Raw genomic sequence first — 20,439 nt, forward strand, 5'->3', positions numbered from 1 at the left:
CCACCGTTCTTCATTATACACGTGATGTGTAGAACAGGTATCAAGCCACCATGAATCTGTATCAACCCCCTGTACAAAAGAAACTTCTGGAGTTAGTAGCATAACATTTAATACTGAACTTACAAGATCAATAGAAATTTGACCTTTGGTTGTAGATTGATCATGAGATCCACTGCCACCACCAGCACCATCTTTTCCACTACCACTTGCACCTTTATTTCCAAGTTTCACCCGACAGTCACGTTTCATATGCCCTTTCAGATGGCATCTACAACACACAAGTTCCTTGGAATCCTTGTACTTTTTGTTGGACTTCTTGTTGTGACCCTCATATTTACGTTTTTTACTCTTTCCCTTGTGCTTAGAATTGTCTTCTTTATCACATTCAGCCATATGAACTTGGGGTTGTCCAAAATCAGATTTGCCCTTTCCAGTTCCTTTGTCATTCTCTTGATCACGAAGTCCTTCTTCGATTTTCAAATGACTCCTAAGTTGAATCAAACTTATTTCTTCCTTTCTATGTTTCAGATGGTGTTTGAAATCCTTCTATGAGGGTGGAAGTTTATCAATCACACTTGAAACAGCAAAGGATTCATCCATGGACATGTTGTGTTGTTTGAATTGACCATAAATTCGTAGGATTTCATTATATTGTTCCATTATAGATCGAGTATCAACCATTTTATAATTGTTGAAATCAGAAACAATGAACTTTTTACTTGAAGCATCTTTTGCAATATATTTTGCTTCAAGTGTGTTCCATAATTCACTTGCAGTTTCAATGTTTTGATGAGTGTCAAAGAGGGAATCACACATACCATTAAGAATGTGACCAAGGCAGATCTAGTTGTCATTCTCCCATTTGCTTCTCCTTCTTATTTGTTCCAGACTTGCATCTTCAACCTCTTCTGGTTTTGGAGTAGAGAGAACATAAAGAACTTTCAAAGTAGTCAACCAGAAGTGCATCTTCTTTTGCCAATGTCTGAAATCTTGGCCCTGAAATTTCTCCAATTTGCCAAACGAAGTATTCATGTCTTTCAATGAATTGCCAGCCATCTTTTCCAGAAAACGATAATTTCAAACAAGATTGTTGGGGAATTTCGAAATTAGGTTATAGAAAATCTGGATCACAAACAGGAATCGTGTGATACACTTTCCTTGTTTGATATTTCGACCCTAATTGCCTTGGGTATCACAAAATCCAAACTAGGATAATTCCTGAAGAAACGATTATGATTTTAGGCACAAAACACAGAATCAATTTTGAGAGAGAATGAAGAAGAAAAGCGTCCTTTCAGTTTTCTGTGTTTCAACGAAGTTATACGTTTCCCGGACTTATCCACACAACGGATAAAACGAGAACAGATTTCAATTTTGAAAAAAATACAAATTAATCCTTGAATTTGCATCTTTAAAGAATGACAAATTAGTCCTCGTACTGTTCTAACAATGTAGATCAACGTTCGGTACTAACAATTTTCAGTAAATACAAGTGTGCACTCTCACACCTCCTAACTTGTATTATAACTAAAACACTATTCTTGAAACACTTGTTCATTACACTAAAATATATTTGGTGATTAAATCACCAACATGCACCAGATCACCTGCACAATTGGTTGGAGCTAAAATGGTCTACCAACAACTATACAGTACAACAATAGAGGAACAACTGAAGACTTATATCCCCCAAACCCTAGAGCTCAAGGTAAAATAATTTGTTTTCAACTTAAGTTTACACTAGATATGTTATTTGATGTACAAAATGCTAAATTACAATAAGCTAGTTTATTTATGCCAAACAAGGTCTAATAATCTGTTTAATAAAAAGCTATTGATTGCGTTATTGGTTGGAGACCATGAGAATGAAAGGAATGCTATAGAAGTAGAAGATCTTCAAACAGATGCCAAGATGCTATTCCAAACACTGAGACATGCTGGGAAAAATCGCGCCCTTGAGTTAATAACAAATGAAACCATACACTACATTGACAAGATGCTTAGGGAACAATACCAAATGTTGACTTTAATGCAATATTTTTAGTTCAGTTTGGTTAAATGTAAATAGAGACACCCATGACCCATATCGCACATAATTTTCTTTTGAAGAATGTAGGAAACTATGAGATTATGAAGGTCATTTTGAAATGCAGATGTGACCTAGTATTGTATTTTCTTGAGGTTTTTGAGGATGCTTTTGAAGCCAATGATGTGGACGCGCTTACACGTGTGATTGTCACACGTGCAGATAATGACATGACTGAGATCAAAAAAGCATTTTTGGCAAATCATAATATGTCTCTCCACTCTGCAGCAAAAGATTAAAGATGTTGCAAAGGAACGTTATAAAGACTTCATTTTGAGCTTGATGGCAAGGTCTGCAGATGATTAACTTTAACCTAGAATACTAGTTGGTGCGTCTCTACAATTCCAGTCGGTGTGTGTTTACCAATTAGTATATGTATGTTGTTGCGTGTTCATCTGAAGGTCATTCGATTTGGTAGGTTGTTACTTGATTATCAAAAGTTCTGTTTTAGCATCTAATTGTTATTTTTAATAGATATATTTAATGTTTCAATATTCTGCAATGGCTCTTATAAATATTGCTTTCTTTTTTAATGTTGTGCATGTTTACTTGAATCATTTGTTGTGGTTATTTTGCGATGGTAAGTTTATGATATCATAAACCTTTGAAAAAAACACTTTGCAATGGTAAGTTTCTAGTATGATGAATCTTTGAACTTGCAGAATGGATTAAATTGTTTGTTTCTACTATTTTTCTTGTGATTATGAAGAGGAAAATCTTTCGGGAAAGAATAGCTAAGGGGTATAAAAAGGAAACTTGGGATCTCTCTTTTTATTATTTCTTAATTTATATAGAACGGTATAAATGTCAATGCATAACCTTTTTTGTCCGGTGCATGAATAAAAATCTTTTGTTGAAGAATCACCTCCCCTCTCATTAAAAATGCCTCCACCCACATTAATTTGGTATTTGTGGTGTGGTGTGGTGTGGTTTATAGTCTAACCGCATGCACCGGATATGCGTTTCAAAACTTACAAACCGCATTATGTAGTGTGGTTTGTGTGTGGTTTAGTTGTTCAAGTATAACCTTTCCAGTAATTCAATTCAAACTTTTTTAGAATCAATAGCATATATAATACATGTTTGCATAGTTTTTACTTGTGTAAGATCGTGAGATAATTGTTTCTCAATTATGTTACATATTTTTAGCCATATGATTAAATTTTGGTTGCATATTTTGCATTATTAATTTGTTATAAAAAGTTAGTAATCGAATAATGTTAAATAACAAACATTTAACTCATAATGAAAGTATAGCCATTGAAAATGCCTTACACTTTGAAAATAAACATACTTTTCTTTTTTCATGGTAACAAAAACAATCTTAAAACAGATACAAGTATCAATATAAACCAATAAACAAGTCTTATCGATAACATTTTTATTTTCAAGTGGCACAAGAGGTCTTGACACTTGCACAAACGACGGAGCTAGTGACGAAGATAACTAGTAGGTTCATTAAGAGGGCGTTGTTTCGCTCCGAGTATGCAACGACCAAGAATATGAAAATATCTTGGTACTTGAGGATGTTAAGGACTTATATCAAGGATGTTATGGCAGTTGTTAGATGTCAGACGTTCATTGAGATGGTGTTTGTAGCGAGAGAGCCAGAGTGAGAGACCCATCATAAACATATAAGAAAGATCCGGGGTTCAAACTCAAATGATAGCAAAGAAGTTCAAGGTGACAACGAGGCCTCACTTGCATTTGATATAGGAAGACACATGATATAGCATGTCGAGGGAATTGAGAACTTCATTCAATATCAAGCCCAATTGATTTTATCTCCATTTAAGATCAAGCCCAAAACATCATTAGAGAACTCCTAAACGTTACTATTTCTCTATTATTATTTGATTTGGGAGCAAGTTGCTCCTTTATATCTCTTGCATTCAACCAGACTTTTGATATCACTATGGGAGCGTTGGACCAACCTCTTGTGGTAGAGATAGCGGATGATCAAGTGGTTAAAGCATCAGGAGTTTACTGTGATTTTGTTTTAGAGATCTACATTGTGAGGTTCCCGATTGATCTAATTCTTATTACTATGGGTGAGATGAGCATAGTGGTTGGTATGGATTGGCTGAGCCTAAGGCTCTGATTGATCACGAGCAACAAATGGTGCGAGTTCAAACCCTAAGTAGGAGGAGAGATGACCATTCAGGGTGAGGGTGTCTAATGTAGTTGAACTTTATGTTCCGCATCAAGGGCTAAGATATATTTGCAATATGGTTATATGAGATTATAGGATATGTTTTCCACACTCAGGAGGAGAAAAAAAGACCATTTCAAAGATATAAACTGTTTAGGAGTTCCTAGACGTTTTCCATGACGACCTGTCAGGTGTGTCTTTAGAAAGACAAGTTAACTTCATGATTGATTTGCTTTCAAGTGTGACTCCTATGGCCAAGGCACAATATCAGCTTGCACCACCAGAGATGCAAGAGTTGTGTATCCAACTTCAGGATCTATTGGACAATAGATTTTGGCCTTGGGGAGCACTATTTTTTTTTTTTGTCAAGAAGAAGGATAGATCGCACAGGATGTGATTTGACTATAGGGAGCTTAATAAATTCATGGTGAAGAACCGTTATCCACTACCGAGGATCGACGACTTGTTTGGTGCATCTTAGTCTTTCAAGATCGATATGTGTTTGGTTTAACATCATATGCAAGTGAGAGAGGATGATGTATCGAATACTCTGTATGGCCACTATGAGTTTGTAATGATGCCTTATGGGCTTACTAATGGACTCGCCACTTTGATTTGGTAATGCTCAATATGTCAGTGCTTGTGTTCATTGATGATATTTTTGTCTTCTCTAAGACCAAGGAGTAACAGGAGGATCACTTAAGAGAGGTACTTGAGGTTTTGAGGAGGGAAAGTCTTTATGCCAAATGACTGAAAAGACTAACAATTACAAAAGTTTGTAACAGCCGCCTCAAAGTCTTGCCAAGTGGGACTAGCCCACATGTTAGAGGCTTTGCCTCTTAGATTGGAGGTCTCGAGTTCTAATCCATGTGTTGAAAGTTTCATGATGCTAACTACTTTCGTGATACTAACTGCTAACCACTAACCCCGTCGTTCAAAAAAAAGATACCTCAAAGTCTTCTCAATGGCCTGAAGTTTGTGCAGTCCTCGAACACTTACCCTAGGCAAGTAACTTTCCCCCAATTGGAATCCGATGAACCTATGTTGATGCCCCTGGATAGTCTGAGGCCCAAATTATCTTAAATAAGTCATACGATTCAGATTTTAAGTGATTAATCATATTACAAAACTAAGTAGACCTTCTTCCTCACAAAACTATACCATACGACATCTAGAATCAGATTAATACAAAGCCCCATATGACACTCGAATGGTATCCCCAACGTGTCTTCGAGAGACACATCCACTACTCTCAAACGACCTACACATCTTCAATGGTCCTCTTTTATTTGTCATCGTACATATTCTTCACAACTGCTAAATGTTGGATAAGGTGTCTAAGTCTATAACTATTTATGGTATGTACTTGACCCGGTTGGCATGGTCCATTTGGGTTGCATAGCATCAGGATAATTGGATAGACAAAATGAAAAGAAGAACACTTATGATTTGTTAATATATTATAAGTTATAGTATATTAATATGAAATCATATTATTTAATTAGTATTGATCAAGAATTAATTTAGAGTTAATTTTGTGATCAAAAAGAGACTAATGAAATATATGAAATTGATTGTGTAAATCATTTATTCTTATATAGTGGGCTAGTGATCCATGGTTTATTGGATTGGGCTAAAACCCATTGGGTGCTCCATGGAGGTTAAAACCCATAGATCATAGAGGAAATGAAAAGCCATGTCAATTAGGGTTTACATGGTGTAACCCTACTTGTGACACACTATATAAAGACCCCATAGTCTAGCAAAATCGTCACTAAGACTAGAACAATGAGGGCTAGCCGATTTTGAGTGATATTGTACTTCTCTCAAAGTTATTCCAAGAGTTGCGGTGTTGTGTGAAACATTTGAGGAATCATATTTGGGGTGCTAGGCTCACAAAGTTCTTAAGGAATTCAAGCAACAAGAAAGGTATGTTCTTCTACTAGTTTTTATGTTTCACCTTCCCCATGCCATGCTAGTTAGGTTAAGAACCTTGGAAAAATCAAATTTGTGTGTATCTTAGTAAAACATAGATCCAAGGTTTCTAGGTTTGCATGTACACCATAGGAGTGTTAGAATGCTCAAAACCATTCAGTGGTATCAGAGCCTAGGCTTGTTTTCTTGATACTTGATGCAAATTGTTGAAGAAAATTGAAAATTATGCATTCTGCTGAGTGAACTCGCCAAGTCCATGGGGGGACTCGACGAGTCCATGCATATATTCATCCTACTCGTTGAGTAGGTTCGTGTACTCGACGAGTATGAGGCCTAGAGTGCAGTTTTTTGAGTTTTGCTGCTGGAAATGGACAAGAATCATTACCCCTAAATTGTTTTGGACTTATAAAACCTGTTTTTGATATGGTAATGATTATGCTAATCCATTTACAATGGTTATTATCAAAATTTCAAGTTTTATATGTGTTTATATGATTCTTGAAATTGTTGATATGAATGTTCATACAATTATAAGTTTGGTAGATCATAGGAATTATTTGCAAATTGTTTGTTAGTTTAATTCATGATCTAAATGTTTTTAATGGAGTCCATAATTTGTCCTCAAGTTATGGATTACCAAAAGTTTTTCTTTTAAACTCCATTAAAGAACACATAGGTTACATAAAATGAAGAGTCTTCATTTTAGTAAACCATTATCTCATAAGTTATAAAGTTGAAAAGTTTTGAATAGTTACAAAACTTGCCCTTAAGTTTTGGAATATGTAAAGTCACTTTAGAAAACTTTAGTTCCAACCCTTATAATTTTAAAAGTTCAAATTCAACCCTTATACTTTATAGTATTATAAGTTAATAATAATAATAATAATAATAATAATAATAATACATACATACATACATACATACATACATACATACATACATACATACATACATACATATATATATATATATATATATATATATATATATATATATATATATATGTATGTATGTATGTATAAGATCAAGTCGTTTTACCATTAGTAATTCATGAAGCCGATCTATAAGGGGGTATAAGGTTGTTGCCTATAAAATGGCAGTTTAATGGGTATCCACTCTCACCCACCGCTTCCTTGACTGATGGAGGATTGTTAGCCGAACGAGTAAGACAATGACTTTAATTCTCATTAAAAGTATAATGATTATATAGTAACTAAATGTTTTATAAAGTCCCGATCTTAGCTACCGGAAGTATCTAAAAGCATCCACATAATCACATAATAACATATATTGGGCCTTGCCCGCTACATCAGGCCCCGCCCGACATCGGACCAAAGTCCGGCATCGGGCCCCGCATGGCATCGGACCGAAATCCGGCAACAGGCCCCTCCCGACATCGATCAAAGCTTAGTATACATATAACATATCAAAAAATACATGTAAACATAATCACATAACATAGAAATATAAACATTCCTTGGGCCCTGCCCGGCATCGGACCGAGATCCGGAAACATATAAACATTCCTCGGGCTTTCCCTGGCATTGGACCGAAGTCCGGAAACATATAAAACAAGCACATGCAAGAATCACGAAGACATCAAGCATACAAACATTCCTCAGGCTTTCCCCACATCGGACCGAAGTCCGAAAACACATATACAACTACATCGGGCACTGCCCGACATCAGATATTAGTCTGGAATATGCTAACATACATAAACGGGTCGGCATTGGTGCCTTCGGCCTGTTACTACTGGAGGAAAACTCACCTTTAATGTCGGGTGAAATAGCTAAAACGTCTCTATTCCTACAATTGACTCTACTCACACCCTATACAGAAAACAACTCCTTAGATTCCATTCTCTACTCAAGACCCCTTCACGGGTCAACTTTGGTCAAAGTCAGCGTCCAGTCAAAGTCAAAGTCAACACCCCAAGTTGACTCAAGTCATCGAGTCATCCTTCTAACTCGCCGAGTTCCTATGCTCAGTAGAATCATGATAAAACGAGTCAACTCGTCGAGTCCCTCCTTAGACTCGTTGAGTTCTGCCCTTTACAGAATCGGGACAAATCGTTCTAACTCGTCGAGTCCCTCTATGGACTCGTCGAGTTCTTCAGTCTTTTGCTTCTTCTTAATGGATTAAGCCCCTACTCCTCAGATCTGAGCTTCATACTTCACATATACACTAAAGATATCCTTTTAAGGGTAAAGTTTCCAACTTTACCCGTTAATAGCATTACATAATGGGTTTAGCTAAAACCCTAATTCGTTAAGACCTAGATCTTGATCGAAACGCCATCAATACTCTAAACCAAGGCATATAAAATGAGATCTGGACCCTAAACACTACAAGAAAACGTAAAGCTTCCATCTTTCTTTCCATGCACGGCCTTTTGGGGCTTTAAAGGCCAAAATGACATCTTAAAGCTTGCATGGGGCTTCAATGGCCATAAAGTTTGCACCTTTATGCCATGAGAGCCCTTCAAGGTTCTTGATCTGAAGGTACTCTCACTTGGGACGTCCATTTCCCAAAGATCATGCTTCTTGGACCAAAAACCCAATAAAATGATAATAAGGAGATCTAAGAAGTTACTAAGCAAGTTTGAGACTTGCTTACCAGGAAATGATGAGAATGAAATTGAGTCTCTGGATCTACTAGCTTCTTCATGAATCCCCACACTTCTCCTTCCTTCACACGCTGCAACACACACAAAACTTCACTCAAAAATAGCTCACAAGCTCACAAGTGCATTAGGGTTTCTGGATTTAGGATTTGGGACTTGGAGGCGTGAAATGAGGCTAGCATGAGGGGATTAAGATGCTTAAATAGGGTGCAAAACCTCAAAATTAAGGTTTCATCCCTGCCAGCCTACTCGTTGAGTTGAGGGCTTTCGACTCGTCAAGTAGGTTGCTTAAATCTCGCGTCCCTCCTAATCTCTACTCGACAAGTTTGGGGATCCCAACTTGTCGAGTTGCTCTACAAAAATGAATAAATTATTAAATTAAATGTGTACCAAGAATCAGGCATTACAATTCTCACCCACTTGTCTTAAACGTCGTCCTCAAAGTCTGTTGCCTCAAACGACTCTAGGTAATGCTCTCTCAACTCCTCATCGGGCTCCCAAGTCCACTCCGAACCCTTACGGTGCTGCCACTGCACCTTCACCAGCTCCACCCTCTTATTCCTTAGCTCTTTCATCTTCCTGTCGAGAATGGCTACTGGTCTCTCGATGTAGTTCAGGCTCTCATCAACCTGTATATCCTCTAGAAGCACTATCGCGGAGTCATCCACTAAGCACTTTCGCAGCTGTGAGACATGAAAAGTACTGTGGATCTGGCTGAACTCTGCTGGAAGATCCAATCGATACACCACCTTGCCAACCCGGGCTATAACCCTGAAAGGACCAATGTACCTGCGGCCAACTCTGTCCCGCTTCATGAACCAGATGACACATTTCCAAAGTGCCACCTTCATGAGAAGCATGTCGCCCACCTGAAACTCCAAGTCTAAACGGCGCTTGTCGGTATAGCTTTTCTACCGACTCTAAGCAGTCTGGAGCCTGCTCCGGACCTGCTGGATCCTCTCAATGGTTTTTTTACTATGATCTATTCACATATGAATAAAAATAACATGTCATGACAATGACAATATCATAACATATTGTTTTTAATGTTAATTTATTGACATGTGAATAAATCATCTATTCACCTATGAATGATTTTTTCTTAAATATTTTAACATTTATTTTACATGTAAATTCAATATTATACGAAAACAAAGTGCTTGTATTGATTAATGAAAACTATTCACATGTGAATCTAATAGTTTGTCTAGACCATGTTACACTTTGGAAAATATATGAGAATACTCATCACGTGGAATTATGTACAATCAACAACTGAGATTAAAGTGTCATCATGCATTACGATATTTTTCATCTACTCGGTATCCATTTCTTGCACTTAACATCTTTTTGATATTTGTGATTTGATAATTTTGAATTAATTCATATATGTACGTAATAAAGTGTTTTTTAATTTTATTAAAATGTCGCATAATAACATGCCACCTATTAAGAATATTATATTTAATATTTAATAAAAATAAATTCAGGGTACGTTCCTTTTTCTAAATTTGCTATATTTAAGTTGCTTTACACACTTATAAAGTCATAGGTTACATATACCGTTATATGTTAAAATATTTAAAGTTTATAACATAAATATAAAAGATAACTATTTGACAACTATATAAATGTGAATATAACCTAGTTATAGAAATGAATGATAAGAAAACACACACACACACATATATATATATATATATATATATATATATATATATATATATATATATATATATATATATATATATATATATAGATGCGGTAAAAAAAAATTTTGGTAGGAAGGTAATACATTTTTATTCGACTTATTTTTTTTGGCGCAAAAAACAAATGAATCAATAATAACATGATTTACCAAAAAAAAATCCCGAAAAACATTTCGATGATTCATTTTTATAATGATTTTGTTGATATTCACTAAATTTGTCATAAAAGTGAATTTTTTTCTTGATTTACCTAAAAGTGAATCATGAAAGTGTTTTTTCGGAATTTTTTCTTGTGAATTATCTTACTTTTGAATCATCTAATGATTCATTTCAATTTTTGCTAAGAAAATATGCATATAAAAAAATTTCTTACCTTCCTACCAAAAATTTCCTTCTTATTTGATCTTGATTCTCTCTCTCTCTCTCTCTCTCTCTCTCTCTCTCTATATATATATATATATATATATATATATATATATATATATATATATATATATATATATATATATATATGTAGGGGTTAGTGAATATGTGGTTGTGTTGTATTTAAGATTACATATAGAACCTACTAAAACTACATAGTTTTAACTAAAATTTGGTTTAAAACATTTTTAAATTTGATGCGTATTATAATTTCCATAATTTACGTCAAATTTCTCAAGCATAACATGTTTAATTTTGGTCAATTCCCTTTAATAAAAGATAATGCATATCTCTCATGTCGACAATTAGTAAAGTAATTTCCATCGTCTTACATTGATTAATGTATGTTTCTTTCTTTTTCTTATTTATCCAGTGTCAATATTTATAAACACAAAATTACTCATGTTAGTTTAAGATGGAATTGAAAAAAAGATTATGATAAAGCTGCAAAGTCAATGTAAGAGTAATCATTTGAAATAAATTATTGAGGAAAATCGATAGAATTGGAGATAACCGATAGAATGGGAAATATATTACATTTAAAATTAAATATTTGTATTTAAATCGTCGAAACGACTTAGTATTGGAAGTTCTATACCTAATGATATATACATGACAACTATATATTCATTTTTCTCATATATATATATATATATATATATATATATATATATATATATATATATATATATATATATATATATATATATATATATAAAAGTGTGCTTTGGTTTCAGAATAAATTATCTGTTAATCGCTCGTATAATTCCCAAATAAGTGTGTATTTTGGGGCATTAGCTGTTTTGCCATGAATGACACAAATTGTTTTATATCTTTTAAATGATAATGGATATTGCTAATGTTATTTCTTTCTAATTGGCTGCCTCTTTAATATTTTATGCATTTAAAGATGAGCTTCGTACTTTATATGTAGCCGAATTGATATGTATGTGTTGATCGTGTGAAATAGTTTCATAAAAAATTAAAAAATAAAATAACAATCCTAATATGAACTGGAATACAAACAATTAACCTTCTGTGTGTAACACATATGACATCTAATTGTGGAGGTAATATAAATAACCCTTTCTGTCTTTGATTGCTATTCGGCCCATCTTTGATTGAGTTTGTAACACGTGGGTGTGGGTGTCAAATTTTTGTTCCTTATGAAAATTTTCAATGGTCATTGATTAATGTTTATAGTTTTTTAATAGTTTCTAATGATTGCATTATCTATCAAGATAGAAAATTATAAAAAATCAAGATACAACCAGGTACCCGGTATCGGAACCAGTTTCGAGACCAGTTTTAAAATCTAAAGAACAGGTGTAACTGATTCCGATTCCGCATCCTACATTCCAAGAACTGCCGGTTTCAATTCTGGTTCCGGTTTCAGATTATTGGGATGGGTACCCGCCTATATATGGTTGAGTTATTGTGAGAACTAAAAAAAAGTGTGAACTTGTGAACTCATAATCCACAGATCATTTTTCAAAACCAAAAACACTAATCTTCTCTTAATGGTGCATGTAAGCTATCTCAAAGCCATATCTAAGCTCAAAAAAAGATTTGACGATTTTTTATTCATTTTAGAAATTTGCATGTATGAACAATCAACAGTCATATGGACTCCCGATAAGCACAATCAAACCACCATCTCGCTCTTTCCTTTCTTCGGTGCTACCTTTTTCTTTCCAAGGGGCGGGTTGAGGTGTACAAGAACCTTTTTTTTAGTATGCCCGGAAATAACTTCTACGAAAATTTAGGAAAAATGTTGTAGTCTACTGGTGGAATACATCGCATCAACCTGGGAGCATTAACTGATATGGTACATCAATACATGTTCTTATGCCCATGAAGCTAGTTCGGGAATTAAGGTTTTCTAGTTTCAATCTGTAAATACCGTTTAGCCCTCCCTCATCGGTGGGCTAACAACACTTGCTTTGTTCATTGAAAATTTATGACTATTGATTGTACATAAATCCACATTTCCCAAAATAAATAAATAAATAAATAAAATTTAAAAATCTCCAAGTCATTTTTTTAGCCTAGATATGGCTTAGACGCATCATTTTGAGAAGATTAGTGTTTTTGTTTTGAAAAATGATGAGTAGATTATGAGTTCATAAGTTCTCACAAATATTTTGGTTTTCAAAAGAACTTGGCTCTCTCTTTCTCTCTCTCTCACTCTCTCTCTCTCTCTCTCTCTCTCTCTGTGTGTGTGTGTATATATATATATATATATATATATATATATATATATATAATATTATAAAGCATATTAGTCATATCTTGAATTTTAATAGGTATAAAATACAAAGTTTTTTGTACAAATCAATTATACATGAATTAATCATTAATACATACTAAAAGTTTGAAGATTATAATTAAATAATGTTATTATGAAATTTAATTTGGAGCAAAATAATAATTTTAAAATATTAAATTTTTGTATATAACTTAATTTATATTTCTTAAACTAGGCACTGATATTAATTAATTTAGATCAAATATATAAACAGACAAGTTAATTATAAAGTTTAAACATAAATATTTCATTTAAAAGTTATAATTTTATTATTACATAATAACTAATAATAAATTCTAATATTTATTTCCCCGAAGAAAACTATTCATCCTCTATTAGATCTTATGTTAGACTTCATACATAATTCTTATGAAGTTTTACAATTTTAATTGTGCTTCATAAACCGTGTATAAGAATATTTTACCAATTACTTATATGTCTCCATATTAAAATTTAATATAGAAAACTATAATGAAATATTTAGGGAAAATGTCACTGTAGCCCCCACTAACTTACAAGTTTTGGTTTAAAAGGTCCCTTAATTTATTTTTTGGCTTTAGAAGGGCATAAACTAACATTTAACCGGCTAATTAGGCCATTTTTTATAAAATGAAGGGGTTACCCGGTGACCCCAATCCCAATTAGCATTATTTCTTGGGCATGTCACTAAAAGAAAGCCAGGTCATTAAACTAAATAATATGCCACGTGTTAGTGTATCGATAAATGACACCAACCCTTCATTTCCAAGTAATTTTTGTCTTTAATCGATTTCATCTACATCTTTTTCTTCTACTGTTCATCCAAAAATCAAACTTGGATTTTTTTTTCTATGGCCGTCTACATGAAGATAGATCTTCATTTTGCTGCTTTGTTTACGAGGTATCCAGTAATCAGTTACTCAGATGGAGTGGAGCAAAGGTTTGAGGATGTGGATTTTGCTGGAATGGACAAAAATGAATTTCTAGAGTTCATTCAGAGATTCGCAAACGATACATGTGTTGATGTGTACTTTTGCATGCTCGATATTGAGTTCCTTAAAGGACTGATGATAATAGCAACTGAGAAAGACTACCAGGAGTTTATCGAAGTAGCGTATGATTCTGGTTGTGTAATTTCTGTGTACATAGATCGTGTTGGTGTTCATGTTCATTAATGGATTGTTGATGAGATGGCTGAAGTATGCACCCTAGAGGACAAGTTTTCTGGTGTAGGTGAAGTAGTAGAAGAGTTTCATGTTGAGACAGAAGGAGGCATTGACCTAGATGAAGTACAAGTGCAAGGTGATTTGGACGATAGCATTGAAGATGGAGATTGCATCCCCATGAACAAGACCTTGAATGATGTATTTTTGAACAAGCTCTGCCCTAAGGAGCAGCCAACTCCAGATACTCCACCTCAAGAGGATCTATCTCATGAAGATCCATTTGATCAGATGGATGAACATGACCCAATTCATGAGGAGGTAACAGCTTTTAATGAAACTGTTCATTGGAAATAACAAAAACCTATGTTAGGAATGAGATTTTAAAATCCTAAACAATTAAAACATATGTTGTGTAATTATGTTGTTGATAAAGGATAGTAATGCAAGTTTAGATTGTGGGCTTCATGGATGAGTGAGGGAAAATCTATTCAGATTAAGTCTCTTATCGATGACAATAATTGTAGAAATTTTAAAATTGGGTCAATTGTAAGCTATGCATGGATTGGTAGCCATTTCACATCCAAATTCTTACAAAAACTAAAAGATAAGTGTTAGGCTACTAAAGGAAGAAGTAAAACAAAATTTTGGAATTGATGTGAGTATGGGACAATGTAGAAGAGCAAAGAAATATGCAATTAAACTTATTGAAGGTACACTAGTTGAGCATTATGCCAAGCTTTGGTCATATGGTGAAGAGATAAGAAGATCCAATCGAGGATCAACTGTCAAATTGGATGTCAACAGTATGCCTAATGGGAAGACATATTTGAGTAAGTTTTACATATGCTTTGAGGGGCTGAAACAAGGTTGGAAAGGAAGTTGTAGAAGAGTAATAAACCTGGATGGTTGTTTCTTAAAGGGATTATGTATTGGAGAATTGATATGTGTCGTAGGAAGAGATGCTAACAATCATATTTTCCCAATAGCATGGGCAGTTGTGTGTGTGGAAAATAACGAAAATTGGAAATGGTTTTTGGAGAATTTTCAAGATGATCTAAAAGTTGATGATGGTAGTAGTATCACCCTGATGTCAGATCAACATAAGGTAAATCACTTATTATACTTCATATTTCTTGTTAATAAATTTCCATTTTCTTAACATATGAATTTAAATTGTATAGGGGCTATTAGAGGCTGTGAAGGAAGTAATGCCTAATGTTGAACACAAACAGTGTGCAAGGCATATTGTTGCCAACTTTAGGAAAAGGTTCAGTGGTGTGCATTATGAGAGGATGTTTTGGAAAGCTTGCAAAGCATCAACTGAACCTCTATTCAATGCAGCAATAAAGGAAATATAAGTACTAAATCCTGTAGCATTTGACTACCTTATGGAAAAGAACCCAAAATCATGGTGTAGAGCTTTCTTTAGAGAGGGGAGGATGTGTGATGCAGTTGAAAATGGATTATCTGAAAGCTTCAACAATGTCATTAGAGATGCAAGGAAAAAACCAATAATCACAATGTTAGAAGAAATTAGGTTGTATGTTATGGAGAGACAATTCAATCTCACCATCAAAGGTTGTTCATGGACTGATTATAAACCATGCCCAGTCATTACAATCCTATTGAATCAGTTGAAAAGAGCTCAAAGGTTTTTTCTTTTCTATTAATACTTTATTTAGTTTTTCCACTATACACCCTAACTTTTATACCATTGCATCAGGTACTGGCAGGTTTTACCTACTGGTTTAAACCAGTTTGAAACAAGGAATTTGGCAGAATCTTACGTTATGGATGTAGATAAGAAGACTTGTTCATGTAGAGTGTGGCAACTAAATGGGTATGGATGTGTGCATTCAGTTGCAACAATCTCATACCTTAACAGTGATATTGGTAATTATGTGGATCCGATGTACTATGGAGCAATTTATAAGAACACCTACAAGTATCCTATGCGTGGGATGAATGGTAGCAACATGTGGCCACCTACTGAATTCATTCCACCTTTGCCACCATTGAAAAGAAAAATGCTAGGTAGACCTAAAGTTAATAGAAGAAAGGATTCAAGTGAAAGGGGTGCTAGACATACTGTGTCAATGGTTGGGAAAAATATTATGCGTAGTGTATGCAAACAAGCAGGACATAACAAGGTTACATGTTCTAAATCTGAAAAGCCAACAAAACTAAAGGTAAGGAAAAGGAAGAGATCAGATGTTATTGATGGGGAGGGAAGCAGTGCTAAGAAGGCAAAAGTTATGACAGATGAGAAAGGAGGGAGGGGTAATAAGGGCATTAATAGAAAAGTTGGGGAAGGAAGCAGTGGTAAGAAGGCAAATGATTTAATAGATGATAAAGGGGGAGGGGTAATAAGGGCAATAATGGAAAAGTTGGGGAAGGAAGCTGTGGTAAGAAGGCAAATGATGTTACAGACGATAAAGGGGGGAGGGGTAAAAAGGGTAGTAATGGTAATGTTGGGGAAAGAAGCAATTGTAGGAAGACAAAGGATGGTAAAGATGATATAGGAGGGAGGGGTAAAAAGGTAATTGTCAAGACAAGAAAGAAGTCGGAAAGAATTTTGAAGAAAAAACTTGGTACACGGGTTGAGGGTAAAAATGGGGAAGGCCACACTATTGACAAGCCAATGGAACTAGAATAGGTTAAGTGTGGTCAATGTCGTTATGTAGTCAATGTGTTTATGACAACTGATTTTGGGTTAAGTGTTTTAATTTGATGTTTTGTACTCACTTTGGTCATGCTAAACAATGTTGGATTAAGTGTTTCGGTTTTATGTTATGTACTCACTGTGGTGTTATGTAGTCACTTTGGTTATGCTAAACAATGTTGGATTAAGTGTTTTGATTTTATGTTATGTACTATTTTTGTTTAATTTTAATCTAATATAAATTACTATGTTATGAACTCACTGTGGTGTTATGTATGCAAAAGGTTTCAATGTCCTTATGATGGTGTGTTGTGTTTATGGACGTGCATGGTATTGGGGTCCATTATTTACATCAGTGTTGGATATATATATATATATATATATATATATATATATATATATATATATATATATATATATGGTCCCATTTACTCTAGGTGAACATGGCATTGGTGTCTATTATTGACATTAGTGATTGAAAGTCATTACAAGGATAATGTAAATAACCATAACAATTTCCCTAACAAGGACATAAAAAACTGCTACATACGAATTACAACTTGTACACAATTATGCCAAAGAAAATAATCCAACTTAGAACTAAAGACATCTTCAGTTTCCAAATCTTTGATTCAAGCTTCTTTTTTGACCTAGCCAATCCTCCAATCATAACTGCTTCAGCACTTATATTCTTAGTGTCTACTTCTTCTACCCAACAAATAAAACCATTACGAGGTCCCTAACAAAATCAATTTAGAAGTTAGAAGTGTAGAATGCAAAGATAAAAACAAATAAATTAGGGCTATAGTGACATGATAAATAAAGTCAAACAAACCTTAGTGGGGCAAGCATATAATGGTCTTCCAGGGTTTGATGGAGTGGAAGACATTCTGATTATGGCCAAACATCCACATGAGCATTTCACCATTTTTGCTTCGTTATTTCCGAGAGCTGCTAACTTCAAAATGCAAACAACAACATGTACAAATAAATGGGATGTATTGACGAGTAAAGGAGGTAAAGTACTTATAAAGAGAAAATTATGGAAATACCCTAGCCGAGTAAAGAAGTAAGTTCTTAAAAATTGTAAATTCCAAAAATACCCCTTGACGAAATTACCCCAATGTTTGACCTCATTAACATCTATCATAGTTGGTGTACCAACAACAATTAATTTTCATTAATTAAGCCAACCAAGTGTCCAAATCGTTAGTCTTAATCAAGAACAGTGATCCCAACAAATCAAAACGCATTCAAGGTCTTTACATTTCATCAAGATAATATCAAAATGGCTGTTACATGTTCCTAGGACTTCAAAAAACATCTGTAAACAACCACCACTAGATTACCACAAACATCATAGATGATTACCACAAACACAAACGAACACACACAATCCTAATAACATATATTACAATAAAAACCTTAAACATAATAGACGATTACGACGAACACTAGATTATCATATCACTACTATTCACCTCCTTGAGAATCACTTGTTGACTATCAAGTGAATGATGATTCTCAAGTGAATGATGAAAATCATTAGCAGGAGCATCACCACGACAAGACCCACAACCAACAACGCAATAGCTTTAATCCGCTTCTCAACCATCTCGAACCTTTGTTGCATGTTCAGGACATCAACCCTGGAATGAAGGTAATCGCGACCCATCTCCTCCTTCATGCGCTCCACCTCACCTTTTTGCTCGGCTATTTTATCAACACAGTCGCAGAAAATCGTGTGCAAAACGTTCAAGTATAGCCCATCTCTTGATTTAATCGAATTGTTGGAGTTTATAGTATCTGGTGATGGTGGTGGGGTAGGCTCCATGGAAGACATTGAAAAGGAACACGAGTATTCTATTTTCGTTTGTCGGGTTGTGTTTGGCCGGAGGTGGTAACAAAGTGTTAGGGTTTTGTCCAAGAGACCATCCATTTATATAGTACGGGACCACCTAACCCTTAGTACCCAAGTAAGTGAACTTGGTGGTGAGTCGATGATGTGAAAACTAACTCGTCTGAGTTGACTCAGTAGGTTACTTGGATGATGACATGGCAAGCAAACCGGTTGAATTGGGTCGAAATCCCAAATTAGCCGGTTAAATGTTAGTTTATGCCCTTTTAAAGCCAAAAAATAAAATAAGGGACCTTTTAAACCAAAACTTGTAAGTTAGTGGGGCTACAGTGACATTTCCCCAAATATTAAAAATGTATATTAAAAAACACAATAAACCTTTTCCCATAACCCATAAAAAACCATGAATGGTGTCGAAGAAAGTTATGAAGCCTACTAGAAGAATAATTAATAAAAATGAACAACACTTTGAAACACTCTTAATGAATAATCAATTCACATTTCTCTCAATTGTATGTAGCATGTATGTAGCAAAAGGGGGGAACATATCTGGAAAGTTGTATTAAACTTTTATCCACTTAAATTCGAACATCATAAAACCTATAATATGTAACACATGTGAATTTACTTTCAAATAAAAAGTAGGGAGGGCAATCCACCTAGGATAGTGAGAAGAGAAAATTACTAGTCGATGGGGCGATACAAAATCGGGGAAAAGAAATCTCAAATTGTGATTCACGTTTTTCCCACCGATTTCTTCCCTCTTTTACCTTCCTTAGAATGTAAATAATAATAATAATAATAATAATAATAATAATAATAATAATAATAATAATAATAAAAATAATAATAATAATAATAATAAATAAATAAATAAATAAATAAATAAATCCTACCATAATAAGCAACTTCCTTCTCTTTTCTTTCCATTCAATATAGAAATTATCAAAAGAAAACCCTAAAGCTAAACGGTATAGGTCTCACTTGAATCTGCTGTTGTAGAAAACGATGGTCGGATCACGTAGGAATTAAAAAAGTTTCTTTGTTTTCTAAATACATAGATATTGGCTATGAATCACGAAATCAAAAATAATGAGTTCAAAAGCAATAGTATTCTTGTGAATATAGCTGTTAATATATTTTCATATATTATAGTTAAAAAAGTTGAAGGTAAATATGTATATATGATATTCACATATATATAAATGTGTTATGTTAATGATACATATTTATGTAAAAATTATTTTTTTACTATGATATATTCACATGTGAATAAAAAAACATGTCACGATGATAACATTATCATAACATACTGTTTTTATGTTAATTTATTGACATGTGAATAAATCGTTTATTCACCCATGAATGATTTTTTTCTTATATAATTTAGAAAAAAAATCATAAATGGTCCCTGTGTTTTTCCAGATTCTAAAGTTTAGTCCCCGTGGTTTAAAAATCTCATAGATGGTCTCTATGCTTTCAAAACTTTTGACAGATGGTCCTTATCCTTCACACCATTAGAACCCCACCGTTAA

At 34.1% G+C, this 20,439-nt stretch overlaps 2 protein-coding genes across 2 annotated transcripts; both read left to right on the top strand.

The window, feature by feature from the left end:
• Positions 1-1,630: 1,630 nt before the first annotated feature.
• LOC145010209 (uncharacterized) lies at positions 1,631-2,325 on the top strand. The gene is made up of 3 exons (XM_078968778.1): positions 1,631-1,708; positions 1,832-2,019; positions 2,154-2,325. Exons 1-3 carry the CDS (start codon positions 1,631-1,633, stop codon positions 2,323-2,325), a joined length of 438 nt encoding a protein of 145 aa, XP_078824904.1.
• Positions 2,326-15,045: 12,720 nt separating this feature from the next.
• On the top strand, positions 15,046-17,040 carry LOC145010210 (uncharacterized). Its single transcript, XM_078968779.1, has 5 exons — positions 15,046-15,489; positions 15,566-15,659; positions 15,759-16,035; positions 16,108-16,714; positions 16,756-17,040. The coding sequence occupies exons 1-5, from the start codon at positions 15,046-15,048 to the stop codon at positions 17,038-17,040; spliced, it is 1,707 nt and encodes a 568-aa protein (XP_078824905.1).
• Positions 17,041-20,439: the final 3,399 nt, after the last annotated feature.

Source organism: Lactuca saligna, chromosome 8 (genome assembly GCF_052625555.1).
Source record: "Lactuca saligna cultivar CGN05327 chromosome 8, ASM5262555v1, whole genome shotgun sequence".
NCBI classification, from domain to species: domain Eukaryota; kingdom Viridiplantae; phylum Streptophyta; class Magnoliopsida; order Asterales; family Asteraceae; genus Lactuca; species Lactuca saligna.